This window comes from Erpetoichthys calabaricus, chromosome 17 (assembly GCF_900747795.2).
Source record: "Erpetoichthys calabaricus chromosome 17, fErpCal1.3, whole genome shotgun sequence".
NCBI lineage: Eukaryota > Metazoa > Chordata > Cladistia > Polypteriformes > Polypteridae > Erpetoichthys > Erpetoichthys calabaricus.
In genome coordinates, this window is record NC_041410.2 from 32,021,019 (window position 1) to 32,038,225 (window position 17,207).

Here is a 17,207-nt window from a genome sequence, read left to right on the forward strand (position 1 = left end):
CTGTTTCTTGGTGTGAAGTCGAAGACTTACATTTCAAAAATCGATCCATTTTAGGGTCTAAACGTCTCTACAAGCCTAAAGTAATCTAAGTGTACTCTAAACAATAAAAAGGTTAACCAAAAAAGTGCGTGACAGTCAAATTTAAATTATTATTGTCTAAATCTCTTGCATCATCGCTTGCATCAGCCAGTGTTAACAGCTACAGCTGCATTTTGATCCTACTAAAGTACTAAAATAACTAAATTAAACAAATCGTCTCTAAGCCCTAAAATCCTGCAGCTTGCTTCCGTACGTACGGTCTACTGCTAACAATGCGTAAAAAATGTGGATTATCTTCTTGTTTCCTCTGACTTTTTGACAAATTTTGGTACTCATTTAAGACTTTAGCGTGGCCCACCATATTCCCTGTTATGTCCCACCTTTGGTCCGCGGCCCACGGGCTGAGAACCACTGATCAAAAGTACCACTTTATTCTCTCTTACTCACTCACTGCCATGATTGCTGCCAAACAAACAAGAAGAGTCTACCTGTAGACCTCCATAGCTCTGCTGAACAGCCAGTTGAATTGCATGATTTTAGACAGTGGAAACTCTAGAAAAGAGTGCACAACAATGTTCTAGTACGTGATACGCCCAGTGTAAAACACACCCATTGAGTAGATGTAACCCTCATCCCATATCCCTAATCTTATCTATTGTGTAAGGACAATTTATAATAGCAAAGCATGAGGTACTCTTAAAATGGGTTTGTGGGGAAAGGCACAGATGACGTAAGATGTCACTTAAGATTAATGCAAAGGGAACTAAACATCATCCGAAGTATGCAATTTGATTGTGCCCTCAACGGAACAGAGCTGTGGAGGTCTGCAGACCACCTGTGTTTTCTGTTTCACATTTACATTTATTGCTGTATATATCTTTTGTTGATTTATTGAATTATTGTATTTTGTACTTCCACATTTATTAATAAAAATAATTGTAAAAAAAAAAAAAAAAAAGTAAAAAAAAATGCAGCTTCTTCCCATCCTCCCTTTCTGTTTGCATTAACTAACCAATCAGAGTGAACTGTATGCAAGTCTGGGTAATTCTCTTAAAGGAGATAGGCTCCTTTAGTTCACATACTTCACATGCAGTCCATAAACAAAACATTACATTTAAGACACCAATTAAAAAAAAAATTCACAATTTGTTTCCTTTTGCAATCCTGCATGTTTTGAGTTTTATTTTTAATGTGTTTTCAAGTTTTTCACAGATTTTTAGCATACAGCTATTATTTTGTTTTTTTTAAATCCTTACTGGAAAAAGAATTTCGTACGATATATCAGACCAACTAGTGCATCACCCACTAATACCACAAGACAATTACATTTTCCAGCAAAAAATGTAATTAATCGAGTGATCAATAAAATTGTTCAGTTCTAAACTTTTAGTTATTTGACCAACATTTAATTATTAATATCCCAACTCTCTCTTTTTTTTTTTTTTTGCAGTTACTGTGTGTGGTTGGTACATGTTTATTTGTTGCAGATTAGAAATTGTCATTGCCCATTTAATTATATCACTGTTAACTTTTATAGACTGAAATATGTGTTTAACATACAGGTGCTGTCATAAAATTAGAATATCATGACAAAGTTGATTTATTTCAGTAATTCCATTCAAAAAGTGAAACTTGTATATTAGATTCATTCATTACACACAGACTGATGTATTTCAAATGTTTATTTCTTTTAATGTTGATGATTATAACTGACAACTAATGAAAGTCCCAAATTCAGTATCTTGGAAAATTAGAATATCAATTAAGACCAATGCAAAAAAAGGATTTTTAGAAATGTTGGCCAACTGAAAGGTATGAACATGAAAAGTATGAGCATGTACAGCACTCAATATTTAGTTGGGGCTCCTTTGGCCTGGATTACTGCAGCAATGCGGCGTGGCATGGAGTCGATCAGTCTGTGGCACTGCTCAGGTGTTGTGAGAGCCCATGTTGCTCTGATAGTGGCTTTCAGCTCATCTGAATTGTTGGGTCTGACGTATTGCATCTTCCTCTTCACAATACCCCATAGATTTTCTATGGGGTTAAGGTCAGGCGAGTTTGCTGGCCAATCAAGAACAGGGATACCATTGTCCTTAAACCAGGTACTGATAGCTTTGGCACTGTGTGCAGGTGCCAGGTCCTGTTGGAAAATGAAATCTGCATCTCCATAAAGTTCGTCAGCAGCAGGAAGCATGAAGTGCTCTAAAATTTCCTGGTAGACGGCAGCGTTGACCTTGGACCTCAGAAAACACAGTGGACCAACACCAGCAGATGACATGGCACCCCAAACCATCACTGACTGTGGAAACTTTACACTGGACCTCGCGCAATGTGGATTCTGTGCCTCTCCTCTCTTCCTCCAGACTCTGGGACCTTGATTTCCAAAGGAAATGCAAAATTTACTTTCATCAGAGAACATAACTTTGGACCACTCAGCAGCAGTCAAGTCCTTTTTGTCTTTAGCCCAGGTGAGACGCTTCTGACGCTGTCTCTTGTTCAAGAGTGGCTTGACACAAGGAATGCGACAGCTGAAACCCATGTCTTGCATACGTCTGTGCGTGGTGGTTCTTGAAGCACTGACTCCAGCTGCAGTCCACTCTTTGTGAATCTCCCCCACATTTTTCAATGGGTTTTGTTTCACAATCCTCTCCAGGGTGCGGTTATCCCTATTGCTTGTACACTTTTTTCTACCACATCTTGTCCTTCCCTTCACCTCTCTATTAATGTGCTTGGACACAGAGCTCTGTGAACAGCCAGCCTGTTTAGCAATGACCTTTTGTGTCTTGCCCTCCTTGTGCAAGGTGTCAATGGTCGTCTTTTGGACAACTGTCAAGTCAGCAATCTTCCCCATGATTGTTTAGCCTACAGAACTAGACTGAGAGACCATTTCAAGGCTTTTGCAGGTGTTTTGAGTTAATTAGCTGATTAGAGTGTGGCACCAGGTGTCTTCAATATTGAACCTTTTCACAATATTCTAATTTTCCAAGATACTGAATTTGGGACTTTCATTAGTTGTCAGTTATAATCATCAACATTAAAAGAAATAAACATTTGAAATACATCAGTCTGTGTGTAATAAACTGCGGTGGGTTGGCATCCTGCCCGGGATTGGTTCCTGCCTTGTGCCCTGTGTTGGCTGGTATTGGCTCCAGCAGACCCCCGTGACCCTGTGTTCGGATTCAGCGGGTTGGAAAATGGATGGATGGATGGATGGATGTGTGTAATAAATGAATCTAATATACAAGTTTCACTTTTTGAATGGAATTACTGAAATAAATCAACTTTGTCATGATATTCTAATTTTATGACCAGCACCTGTATGTGTGCTGTGATTTTACATACCTTACCTAGAATAAATAATGAATTTTGCAAATGAGTCAGACAACTAGAATGGATTGTTTTATAGTCTGAAAGGGTTTTTAATTAGTGTATTTTTTATATTTCTTTCATTGTGTTGTTTTCCATTTATGCTTTTTTTTGCATGCTACATTTTCCTTACCTTCCTTACTTGATCTTTTTTGTTTCATTTGCCTCTGTTTTGTTTCTGTTTACCTATAGATCGTACCAGACCAGATCTAATTCCTGAAGAGATGCAAAGGCGATTTATACGGGACATCCAGAATGTCCAGGCGATAGAGCTTGTTCGACAACTGGAAGACTTCAGGTAATTGTAATTTAAATTATATTATGATGTACAGTATATCTCAATGATTGCTAACTTTGTTATTTAGTAAATGGTTTATACTGTTGCCTTTTTAAAGTTGCTTAGTGTAATCCCGACAAAATATGATCAAATTTGGTTGTGTTGAGAGTCCCACTGTGTGTCTCTGCAAATTGTGGAAGAAGAGAATTAGCATGATATCAAATAAAATAAATAATGTAAAGGATGCAAGAAATATAATCAAATGCTATATACTGCATAAGGTAATGGTAATTGTAAACAAGGAGTCTCCCCGATATGCAGTGTAGTATAGAAGACAATTAAGTGACAAAAAAGTTTATACCAATAAAAAACACAAATAGAAATATTGACCCACTTTTTATTTATTTATTTTTTTACAATAATCTCTTTGTAGACGTCATTTCTTTATGTAATGTGAAGTCTTAAAAATCTGAACAAATATAAAATAATTATATAAAATAATTGAATAAATATAAAATAATAATGTTTGAGGCTGGTAAATTATTGATTAGTGCTGTCTTGGACGGAAACGGGAAGCATGAAACAAAGTATTACATTTAGTAAATGTGTTGTTAAAGGAGTAACACTTTTGTTACTCTGATGATAAACTTGGATAAATATTTGGGTGTAATGCCAATCCTTTGACTTATGGTTTACATTGTTGCTCAATTAAATTGGGAAACAACTAAAAAATATTTTTTGACTTGCAGTACATCTTCAGTAAAATGTCCAGTAAAACGAATGTTGTTTAAATCAGTGTATACTGAGAGGACAACTGAATTTGTGGCATCCAATTTTTAATAAATGCTTTCCTGATTGCTGTGTTACTGGTTATTGATACAGCCATTATGGAGAACAGTGTTCTCCCTAGCGTCTTTTAGCTGGGCGCTCCGCCCGGCTAATTTAGTTGAACACCTGGCTGTCATCTCACCTGACATTGTGAGATGACAGCCACAGATCTAATGATCTGCAGAGATGGCAAGGGACGAGTGGATGGGTGGGCAAATATTTTAGAAGTAGGATCGCATGTTGCGAGAGGAGAGGCGCGGGACGGGATGTTTCCGATCACTCGGTGCTAAAGCTAATAGCGGGGATGAGGCGGAGCGGAGTTCACAAGCAAAGAGTATGGGGAGGTGGGCTTTCGAGAGGGGGGTGTACATGGTAATAGTGAGAGTGGAGCAGTTTAATTAAAGTAGCAAGGAGTATGGAGAGTTGGGCAGGCGAGAGGAGGCTGTACATGCTAATAGCGGGAGCAGAGCCATACTTCACAAGCAAAAAGGATGTGGAGGTGGGCAGGTGACAGGAGGACTGATAAACAAAAAAAAGACTCGTGGAACCAGCCTGTCAGATATCAGAAAAAGGGCGTCAGGAAGTGACGTCTCTGTTCTCAGTGTCAGTGCAGTCTGTGTAGTGCTGCTAAGCTTATGTCGAGAATAAAGTTGACATTTCCACTTTATTCTCGCTGTTTATCTCGAGATTAAAGTCGACATGTTGACTTTATTCTCGTAGTTTGTCATTAAAGTAGAACATTGCAAACTAAACTTCATCTTTAAATGATTATTTAATTTACTAGATTTTCTCAAACCCCGTCATAAATTATGTAGCTCATGAAATGCCTTGTGTTATCGTGTGGTGATTGGTTAAGTGGAGAAAGAAAAAGGAAGGATAGGAATTGGGGTTTTGGTACGTCAGATAGAGATAGCACGCATGCAATAAAGAAAGCCCACTCAGAAGAACATCCATTGAATTCTGTATTCATGTCTCCGACCACCAGATCACAAACCCAATATTTACATAATATTTAAGTTAAACCTGTGCGATACCCATTCAGACATCCAGTTTTTTGGAGCCTCGTCACACCTGCCATAAAGTTCTCTACACTGAACGTACAACTGGGGACCCCTTACTGCGAGGGATCAGCACTACCGCCGCACTACCGTGCATGTTTAATACCTGCTTTAATGCATTTCATCATGAAAATGATATCAAGTATGTATCTTAGCATTGTAAATGTTCAGAGAGCAGGAATATCATGAAGTGAATGTATTCTGTGTGACGATCCCTCCCTGTGCCTCCTCGGTGCAAGAGGAAGTCCATTTAAGAAGCGCGTAGTGATTAACAACTCGGTCGGGGAACACTTAACACAAAGCATTTAATGCACTACACTACCTTATGACGGGGTTTGAGAAAACCTAGTAAATTAAACATTGATTTTAAGATGAAGTTTAGTTTACAACATTCTACTTTAATGACAAAATAAACTATGAGAATAAAATGGAAATGTCGACTTTATTCTTGACAGTTTTTTTTTCTTTAATGTGCCCGTATTTTTTTTCTCTTCACCGTGGCCCTAATATGCTTCCGTAGTTTTGTTAAAAGGACCCATCTGTCATTCCTTTTTTGTTCATATCTTGCCCTGCCATAGTGCAAGTGTGCATTGAATATTCAACAGGCTCTCCCTTTCCCACACAAAAGTCTTATTCGTAGGTACTTTTAATTTTTCCCAAACGTTTTACCAACATGAGCAAAAAAAAAGTGTTCAGAAAACAACACTGCTCAGTTATTTCAGAAAAGAGACGCCACAAACTAATAAAGGTGCAGCGTCAACTCCTCATGTGGCAATTTCAGACAGACATTGCAGAAGTTGGTCCATCAAGGGAAATCTCTTCAGCACACACTCTGCCAATTGATAAATCTAAGCACCACTTATCCTGCATAAACCAACAATGGTTTAAAGACTTTGATTGGCTAATGGTCAAAGAAAATGGTATGTTGTGCTCATTTTGCATGAAATATTCAAACAAACACCCCCCGTGGAGGGAGTTACCTTGGGTAAATGTGCCATGCATAAGAATTCAAAAAGAAAGCTTGCTGGACCATGAAAAAAGTAAAATGCACATTGAGTCTTCTGCTGACCTTTTAGGAAATTGTGTACTAGAGCAAACTGGAATCTGTTAAATTGAAAGATCTGTATCTGTGTTAAATAACTTAGAGAGATGCCTTTGTGGGAGCTTTAAGATCCATGTATTGGTTGGCAAAAAATGAGTTGCCACATACAACGTTGTTTGAAAAGCTGTTGGAACACTGTAAAGAAATGGGTTGTTCCTTTTTTTACGAAGAAAAGAAGAATAAATATTTAACTGAAGACATCTTCTGCATATGCAAGTTGGCTTTGAAGAATATTTAAAAAATGTTTTCATTGTTTTCACTTTTCTTCCCGGCAGCGACAATACTTACCGTATGCCTCTTGGTTTATGTCATAACAATTGTTATTTAAAATTTTTTTTAGGGTTGCAGGATCCTGAATTGGATACTTCTTAAATTTAATAAAAAATATTCTGGCACAAGTGTCAAACCTTAAAAAAGGAAGTCATATTGAACAATGGAAAATAATTAATAATAATTAACTAATAAAAATAGTGCACATTTAATTTTCCTCACCACCAAATTTTCCCATCCCTCCCCACCCGGCTACTTTTTCATGCCACCTGGCTAGAAAAAATTTCTGGAGAGAACACTGGGAGATGGATATGTTACAAGTCCAAACAGAGAACCTTCATAAACATGTTATGAAAAACTGGATAGTACTAATTTTAAAAACGGTATTAGAGGAAAATTAACATTTTATCACATCTTTTGAGTCCGATTTCAATACATTGAAAATGAATACATCAATTAGGGAAATGTGGAATTATATGTATATACGGTGGCATGCAAAGCTTTTCTTAGAATGTCTGCTACTGTGAATAGTTAAGTGAGCAGAAGATGAACTGATCACCAAAAGGCATACAGTTAAAGATGAGACATTTCTTTAACATTTTAAGCAAGATTACATTTTTATTTCTGTCATTCATTGGTAAAATATACCAAAAAAATTAAAGGGCCTGAAGCAAAAGTTTGGGCACCTGACACGGTCAGTACTTAGTAATACCCCCTTGGCAAGTATCACAGCTTGTAAACGCTTCATGTAGCCAGCTAAGAGTCTTTCAGTTCTGACTTCGAGATATTTTCACCCATTCATCCTTGCTAAAAGCTTCTAATTCTGCAAGATTCTTGGGCTGTCTTGCATGCACTGCTCTTTTGAGATCTGTCCACAGATTTTCAATGATGTTTAGGTCGGGGGATGTGAGGGCCACAGCAAAACCATTAGCTTGTGCCTTTTAAGGTATTCCATTGTTGATTCTGAGGTGTGTCTGGCAGCATTTGTATTTTCTGAGAAGGTTGAGGAAGTCTGGCATACCAAGCATTATCCTCTGTAACTTCTACAGATGTGCAATTGAGACTATCCTTGCCTACTCCATTACTGTCTGGTTTGGGAAGAGTATAGCATGGGACTATAAGGCTCTACACAAATTATCATTGGAACAACACTCCTTACACTAGAGGACTTCTATAACACCAGAGTTTTCAGGAGGGCCCATCACATTATTAAGGACACAACCCTCCCACTTCATGAACTGTTCATGGCTAAAAGACAGTTTCTCCTTTGTGCCATCAGGCTTGTAAATAAAACCCATCCCCTGTCCCTCCCCTCAGCAATATAGGCTAGCTTGTGTCTGGAGGATGGAAGGTCATCTTGAGCCCATCTGCAGAGCTTACATTGAATCATTTATTTATTTGCATGTGCAGTCTTACTTCTGCTTGTTTTTGTTTATTGTTATGTATTCTTGTCTGTTGCTGGAGGACTCGCAGAATACGATTTTCTTTGTACTGAGTACATATGACAATAATGTTGAAGTGAAGTGTTTTGGGTCATTATCTTGTTGTTGGACCCATTCTCTTTTTAACTTCAGCTTTTTTTTTTTTACAGACGGTGTGATTTTTTTTCTTCACGATTTTGCTGGCATTTATTTGATTCCATTCTTTCCTCTACCAATGACCTGTTCCCTATACCACTGGCTGCAACACAAGCCCAAAGCATAATTATTCCACCCTAATACTTAATAGGTGGAGATGTGTTCTTGTCCAGGAATTCGCCACCCTTTTTTCCCCAAACATACCTTTGCGCATTGTGGCCAAAAAGTTCTATTTTGATTTCATCAGTCCATAGGACTTGTTTCCAATATGCATTAGGCTTGTTAAGATGTTCATTGGCAAACTTCAGGTGCTGAATATTTTGGCTAGGAATGATTTTCTTCTGCTGATTCTACCATGAAGGTCATATTTGTTTAGGTGTTGCTGTACAGTAGAATAGTGCACCACCACTACACAGTCTGCTAAATCTTCCTGAATGTCTTTCGTAGTCAGATGGTGGTTTTTAATTTGCCGTTCTAGAAATCCAACAAGCAGTTCTTTCAGGAAGTTTCCTTGGTCTTCCAGACGTCAACTTGACCTCCACCATTCCTGTTAACTGCTATTTCTTAATATTAATGAGGAAAAAGCTTCCTGAAAATGCTTTGCTATCTTCTTGTAGTCTTCTCCTGCTTTGTGAGCATCAATTACTCCATTTTTCAGAGTGCCTGGCAGGTGCTTAGAGGAGCTCATGGCTACTTATTTTTAGGAAAAGGTTTGAGGAGTCAAAGCAGTTATACAGCTTTGAAATTTACATCATCTGGGGTTTAACAACGAATAAGCCATAGCAGTAACAAGCTAATTAGGATATGAGGCCCTGGTAAAAGTTATCTGAAACCTCACATATCTTGGAGTGTCCAAACTTTTGCATGGCCGCTCCCTTCTTTTTTCACTGTACAATTGTACAAAACAAAGACAACACACTAATTTTACTTAAAATGCTGAAAAAAAATGTGATCTTTAACTTCATGCCTTTTGGTGATCAGTTCATCTTCGGCTCAGTTAACTATTCACAGCAATAGACATTTTAAGCAAGGATGCCCAAACTTTTGCATGCCACTGTAAATGTCTATCCTCACCTACCATTGAATATGCAAAAAAAACAAGTGTTTGTTCATTTTTCATCTTCCTTTGTATTGTTTTCAGATTCTGGCCCTCTTAGATAAGTATGGATTTTTTTTAGGTCAACAAATGAAAATCTTAGGCTACCCACAGCTCCTGCCACCAAAGAGAAACTGGGTGGTTACATTCCATTGATTAACTAACATCTTTTCCGAAGTTTTGTCAACTGAGAGACTGATTCTTACCAATGGCACTTTATTTCATTTCAGCCCTCAGCTATAATCAACGTAAAACATGAATAGAGTAATTTCATTTTTTATGAAAATGCAACACTTGTGCCTTCTTTAAGGATTGTAAAACATTTCAGTAATCTGTTTTTTTTTTTTTTTTTTATATATAAAACAATTGAAAAATACCCCGAGAGGTCATATTACAGGTGTTAAACATAAAGAATTAACTTATTTAAATAATGACTCAAATATAACTATTTGTCCAGCTGATGAGCATGGTTACTACTAAATATTTAGAAGAAGGTTCAAGACAGCTCAGTGGTGCATCATATTATGAACTTCTAAAATGAGACCCTACAACTCACATTTGTTTTTTGATTTCTTGGAGTCGACACTGTACTCCTATGACCCAGCCAGCTTCAGAACTAATTCTTAGTAATACTTTGTTGTGGTTCCATGTCTATTAATTGAACCATGCTAACTTTGTTTCCAGTTTATTAATGTTACTACTATTTGCAGTAATACAACTTTTTTGTGAACATATTTTCAAGTATAGATTGTACTAATTGCTAAATACAGAATTAGTACATATAAAGATACATATTTGTTAAAACATTCAGAAAAAGTAGAAACTGATTAACATAAATGGAAACTAACGATATCTGTCCATTAATTAATTCTTGAACTATGGCTGGTTGACAACTGAGGAGATGAAAATTGTGAAAAAAAAGTCAAAGACAAACTCAGACACAGTCACAGTCTTGGAGACCTCTTCCAACCAGCCACCCACCCATCTCCCAGGCATTGTATAGTAGATAGAATGTCGAACCCAATGACAGAAGCTTACCATGCGATGATTCTAATGGTTCTTTATCTGAGATGACTTTTCCAAAGTCAGGAGCTGCAGCTTGACTGCAGAGCAGCGGCACCAAGTGCCTCATCAAGATACCAAGAAGAGAAACAGAGTACTGAATACAGTAATCCCTCCTCCATCGCGGGGGTTGCGTTCCAGAGCCACCCGCGAAATAAGAAAATCCGCGAAGTAGAAACCATATGTTTATATGGTTATTTTTATATTGTCATGCTTGGGTCACAGATTTGCGCAGAAACACAGGAGGTTGTAGAGAGACAGGAACGTTATTCAAACACTGCAAACAAACATTTGTCTCTTTTTCAAAAGTTTAAACTGTGCTCCATGACAAGACAGAGATGACAGTTCTGTCTCACAATTAAAAGAATGCAAACATATCTTCCTCTTCAAAGGAAACAGAGAGTAAAGCAAACAAATCAATAGGGCTGCTTTTAAGTATGCGAAGCACCGCCGGTACAAAGCTGTTGAAGGCGGCAGCTCACACCCCCTCCGTCAGGAGAGAGAGAGAGAGAGAGAGAGAAATCAATACGTGCCCTTTGAGCTTTTAAGTATGCGAAGCACCGTGCAGCATACTTAAAAGCTGCACACAGAAGGTAGCAACGTGAAGATAATCTTTCAGCATTTTTAGACGAGCGTCCGTATCGTCTAGTTGTGCAAACAGCCCCCCTGCTCACACCCCCTACATCAGGATCACAGATAGTCAGCGCAAGAGAGAGAGAAAGAAAAGTAAGTTGGGTAGCTTCTCAGCCATCTGCCAATAGCGTCCCTTGTATGAAATCAACTGGGCAAACCAACTGAGGAAGCATGTACCAGAAATTAAAAGACCCATTGTCCTCAGAAATCCGCGAACCAGCAAAAAATCCGCGATATATATTTAAATATGCTTACATATAAAATCCGCGATAGAGTGAAGCCGCGAAAGGCGAAGCGCGATATAGCGAGGGATCACTGTAACAGAAAACTTTGCCAATATAAAGAAGCTACAATGGGAGCAGCGTTCAGCCAACATAATATATAGTGTATTATATATTGATGTTTTTTTGTTCAAGTACATCAGAGGTTTACAATTATATTTTCTTCTTTTCTATTATTAATAATCGTAAAAGCTCTTAAAAAAATTGTAAAAAGTTTTTATGCCAGTATGCCTACAGATGGACGTGATTCCTGTTTAGGGAATAGTCCACACGTGTTAGTTTTGCTTATAATCATTAGTGAAGCAAAAAGAATGCAGAGAATGGATGAAAAGATAATAATCATTTGTAAATGGCCTGTTTTCAAACAGTGTATTTTTTTCACTTTTGTCATAAAAACATCACAATAGGGAAAAGAAAATACAGGTGGAACCTTATTACCTGTATAACAAAACTCATGGGACCACAAAAATATTTCGTTTTAATGAATATGAGGAAAATACGTATAGTATTTTCTATAGCAGGATGAGTGCCTGTGTCGCAGCTCCAATCCGCTCCTGTTCTAAATAAAGTCTTGAGTACCTGCCTTCTCTATACAGTAATAAAGTACCTGTATTTTCCTTGAAAACTTGGACTCTTCTTTCTGTTCCTCGTGCAGCTATGTGACCCAAGCTTGACAATACCTGTATAAAAAAAAAAAAAAAAACGCTTTTTAAACTGCAAAAAATTTTACTTGAAAACAAGATGTTAGTTTTCTTTTTTATTAGAAATACCGATATGAACACAGAATGAAAATGAGACATTAGATTTAACTTTATTATTTTACTAGAAATACAGGTATGTCAATACAGAGTGAAGAAAACAAGTCGTTAGATGAAGATGAAGGATTCCAAAATGCTTTTGCCATGTCATTTTACTTCATTCCATAATCAACTTTTTCCAGAATTGTTCATTTTTCTTTCAGTGTAAACTAACACCATTTCTCACTTTTTTTTTGTTTATCTCAAAGAAAACTTTGAGAGCGCTATGAAACTCGAAACTATATGGTATTCACACACACACACACAACACTGTCTCTGGGGGCTATTTATTTCCCCAGTATGCTAGGTGGCGGATTCTCTCGGGTAGAGCTCCTATTCATACTCCTGCAGGGCACCTTAAGACATGTAGTCTTGGAGAACAATCCTGTTGGGGTGTGTGGGTTCCGTTAGAGGGAGCTATAAGAAAGTTACACACTTTGAAAGAGGTTCTGACTGACCTGGGAGTGCTACCAGACTGTGGTCATTTGACACCGGAAGTATTCCCGGGTCCTGAGATAAAAGGACCCACCCGGGTGAGCTCATCCAGGTGAGCTGAGTCAGGAGAAGGTGGGCAGAGCTTGTTTGGATGAGAAATGGAGGATTTATTCTGGAGAGAAGTTTGTTTATTTAGGATTAAAACCTGTATGAGGTATTGGATTTAACCGCCTTAGTGTTACATTTTTTCCTCAAAAAAACATGTAAAAAGCGTTTTATTTTTTGGCTTGAAAAATTACATATTTATTAAATCTGATCTTTCTGCTGCAAAACATGCAAAACACTAAAAGTACAAAGTCACAAGTGTATAAAATATAACAATGACACAAATAATAATAAAAATAAGGCTAATACGGTGTATACTGTCAAAATGTGGCTCTTTTGTGGTGTATCTTGACGTACGGTGAAATACACAAGCGAATGTCATAGTTGGGACAATAGTAGTGTGATTCCTTGCAGATTTTCTTTCCAGACTGATGAGGTTTTGAACAGCACGCGGCACAAGTGTAACTTCCAGATTTATCAGAATCACTTTCAATTTCTCTGTCTGTTTCAGTTTCACTGCCCAAAGACAGATTCACTTCATCATCACTGCTTATAGCACTGTCAAGAGCATGCAACACCTGAGCTGCTGAAAAACATTTCTAACAAGACACCATTATCATGCTAGGAGAAGACGTGTCTGCACTGTTGCCTGGGTAACACTCGGGCTTGTTGCTTATGGAAGACATGCCTATATCGTTTCCTGAGCAACGCTCACCACTAATGCTGTTAGCACTTTTACAGCCCGAGTAATCCTTGGGTCTAACACTTATGTGAGACACATCAATACAGCTGCCCATGTGACGTTCATGAATAACGCTTTTAGCACTGCTTTTATAGTCCCAGTGACACTCGGGTGTAACGCTAAAGGCCAGTTTATACTTCATGCTCAGAATGCGTACGCACAAAATTAAGTTTATTCTTGTGACAGATTGCCAAGAAATCAAAGATTTCATACAGAGGTGTCTGTTATCGTCTTGAGAAAACGGGGTAAACTGGATATAAGCAGGAAAGAAAAAGAAGAGGAAAGCCCAGATGCACAACTACATAAGAGAATAAAGACATCGGAATGTGTAGTTTAAGAAACAAACACCTTACAGTCCCTCAGTTAGCTTCTTCCTAAAATACATGCCAAATACTAGTGTCATCTTCAGCAGAGAAAAGAGGACTTCAGGATGCTGCCCGTAATATACTTTTTCAATTATCTTCTGTCCAATATCTGTGTTCTTTTACTCATTTTAACCTTTTATTTTTATTTACCAGTTTCACATACAACTTTTTCTTTGAAATTCTGTCTTTATGGCAAATATCCCAGAATCATACACTTACTTTTTAACATGACTGTAATATTTGACAGTTTGTAAAAGATAATGGTAGGGTTTTAAGTTTTTGGCAATACTAAAATATGTCTTAGAGACTCTTAAGTTGAATTAGGTGAATTTAGTTAATTCGAGAAACTTTTATTTTTTTTTTGTGACACAAGCAAGGGTGTTGTTACCCTTTGTGATCTTGGTGAAGCACAGTATGTCCAGGTATTAAAAGTGTTCTTTTTAGTAGGACTAAGGTGCATTCCTTGAGCACATCGTTTGAATATTTGACACTGGTAGCTGGTATCATTATTCAGCAAGTGCCAGAGGCACTAGACAAAAGTTTTAAAACTGCTTTGAATAAGGCCGTGACCGTGTACTTTCTTTAGATGAAATTTGTCACATTTATGTTCTTTTAGTAGTTGTACTTTTGTACTTGCATGCAATTAGGTATATTTCTGAATAATATATATGCAGGTATGTTAGTAACTTAAGTATTCTGAACTTCAGATAGATTCATTTGTACTGCTTTCGGCTGTGCTTTTAATAATCATTTAAATAGCATCTTGATAGTATATTTTATATGACTTGTAGAAATATATAAACAAATACTGAATCTCCTCATAAAAAGCTAACATATTCATTCCTTATGCATTTTGCTCCCTCATGTCAAATTGTAGGCAGAAGAGGATGATGGGAATGACCCCAGGTGAAAGAGAACTTGCTGAATTGGAAGAACTTCAGGCAGCCGACCGTGCAACACAGGATGTTAAAGAACGTGCTATAGCTGAGCAGTTACTGGACAAATTGAGTGAAATGCAGTGAGTATATTACAAAAGATGTAGTCATTTGTAGTTTAATGTAACAGTCAGAATGTATATTTTATATATATATATATATATATATATATATATATATATATATATATATATATAATGTAAGAGGTAGCCCGGCCACAGGCAGACACGACAACGCAGTGTCCACAACACACACATTTATTTACACAACTATTTACATGATTACACAGTCCTTGGTTCCTTCAGCTGCCTCCACTCCTGTCTCGCAAGCTTTGTCTTTCTTCCACCCGACTCCGGCTCCCCGACTGTAGGAAGACGGCCCCTTTTATAATCACGAGGATGTGCTCCAGGTGCTCGCTAATGTCCTTCCAGCGGCACTACCTGGTATGGCGGAAGTGCCTCATGAGCACCCAGAAGCACTCTGGGCGTCCCTGGAAAGTCCTCCATCCACCTTCCCAGGTGTGGTGGAAGTACAGATCTCCCGGGCTCTATAAGGCTTGGGGCGCCCTCTGGCGGTGGCCACGGGCCCCAATGGGTTTAAGCCTCCATGCTCTGTCCCCATGGTCCCCACACTATCCAGTGCGGTTGTCCCCTCATGGCCCGGGGGACGTATAGACTGCCTCCCGGTCCTTCCAGGCGTCCCGGCTGGGTATGACCCCCTGCCTCCTGCCACTATGTGGCTAGTTTATATATATCTATGGCTAGTTTATTTATATCTCCAGTGACCTAATAATAATAATGTTTCTTATTATTAAACTGATGCCTTTACCCAAGGTGACTTGCAACATCTGAGATACAATTGGTTAAATTTCTTTTGTTTTTTCAATTGGAGCTCACTCATACTGTGTCAGTAGCAGGATTTGAACCCACAACCTCAGAGTTTGAAATCCGAAGTCCAAAGCCTTAACAAGTACAACACACTGCCTGAAAATTAGTTCTGTCACCATTTGCTAATGCAGCTGCACTGTGACAGATCTCAATGTCTTGCTACAGGTGACTGAAATAGTGCATTGTATTACTTGATCCTTGCCATTTCAATATGGGATATTGATTATTGGAAGTGTAAGCACCTCCCATTATCTTTGTGTAGCTAAAAGCTGTTTGCCCCCACAGTCTTTGGCAAACAAAATTGTTGTGTTTGATATAATTTAAGCAGACTCAAATTTTTACCCTTAGGTTGGTAAACTTTTAACTTACATATAACATTGACCTTTTTTCTAAAAGTCTATTGTGTTAGCACCCATACTACAATGTCAATTTCTTACTGACCATTCTGTAGCTGCGATACCTGTTTTATCTCTTTGTTACTTTTTTGTTTGATACATGCTGTATGATTATCGAATATTTATATATTTTAAGCCTGTGTGATTTTTGTCATTGTGAGTTGTAAATAGCAGTGACTGAAATTAACTGGAGATATCATACCACATATCATTCTGTACTTTAGTAGGCTTACTGTACAGCAAGGCTGTGGCCTTTTTATATTGCTAACGAAATATCTATTTTGCATTGAAAGCTTTGTCCGATAATTGGCAATATCATGGTGAAAGGTAAACAGTGGGAAATGCCTTGTGATTTTTGTGATCTATGAATGGTACTATTAAAAATAGACTGATCATCTTGTAGTGGAAGTAGATGTGAGAAGTGCATCAGAGCATGACATATACTCACTGGCCACTTTATTAGGTACACCTTGCTAGTACTGGGTTGGACTACCTTTTGCCTTAAAACTGCCATAATTCTTTGTGGCATAGATTCAACAAGGTGCTGAAAACATTCCTCAGAAATTTTTGGTCCTTACTGACATGATAACATCACGTAGTTGCTGCAGATTTGTCGGCTGCATGTCTGTGATGCCAATCTCCTATTCCACCACATCCCAAAGGTGCTCTATTGGATTGAGATCTGGTGACTGTAGAGACAATTTGAGTACAGTTAACTCATTGTCATATTTAAAAAAAAAAAAAAAAAAAGTTTGAGATGATTTGAGCTTTGTGACAAGGCATGTTATCTGGCTGGAAGTAGCCATCCATCAGAAGGGAACACTGTTGTCATAAAGGGATTGGCATGGTCAACAACAATACTCAGGTGGCCTGTGGCATTTAAACAATGCTCAGTTGGTAATAAGGGGTCTCAAAGTGTGCCAACAAATCATTATACCACCTCCACCAGCATCAGCC

At 37.9% G+C, this 17,207-nt stretch overlaps 1 protein-coding gene across 3 annotated transcripts in view; it reads left to right on the plus strand.

Moving 5' to 3' along the window:
* Positions 1–17,207, plus strand: part of arhgef1b (Rho guanine nucleotide exchange factor (GEF) 1b) — a 171,333-nt gene that overhangs the window by 56,097 nt on the left and 98,029 nt on the right. For all 3 annotated transcript variants that reach the window (XM_051920616.1, XM_051920618.1, XM_051920617.1), the window contains exons 7-8: positions 3,598–3,703; positions 14,911–15,051. In XM_051920616.1, coding sequence (XP_051776576.1) covers positions 3,598–3,703; positions 14,911–15,051 — 247 coding nt within the window. The remainder of the gene's footprint in view (positions 1–3,597; positions 3,704–14,910; positions 15,052–17,207) is intronic.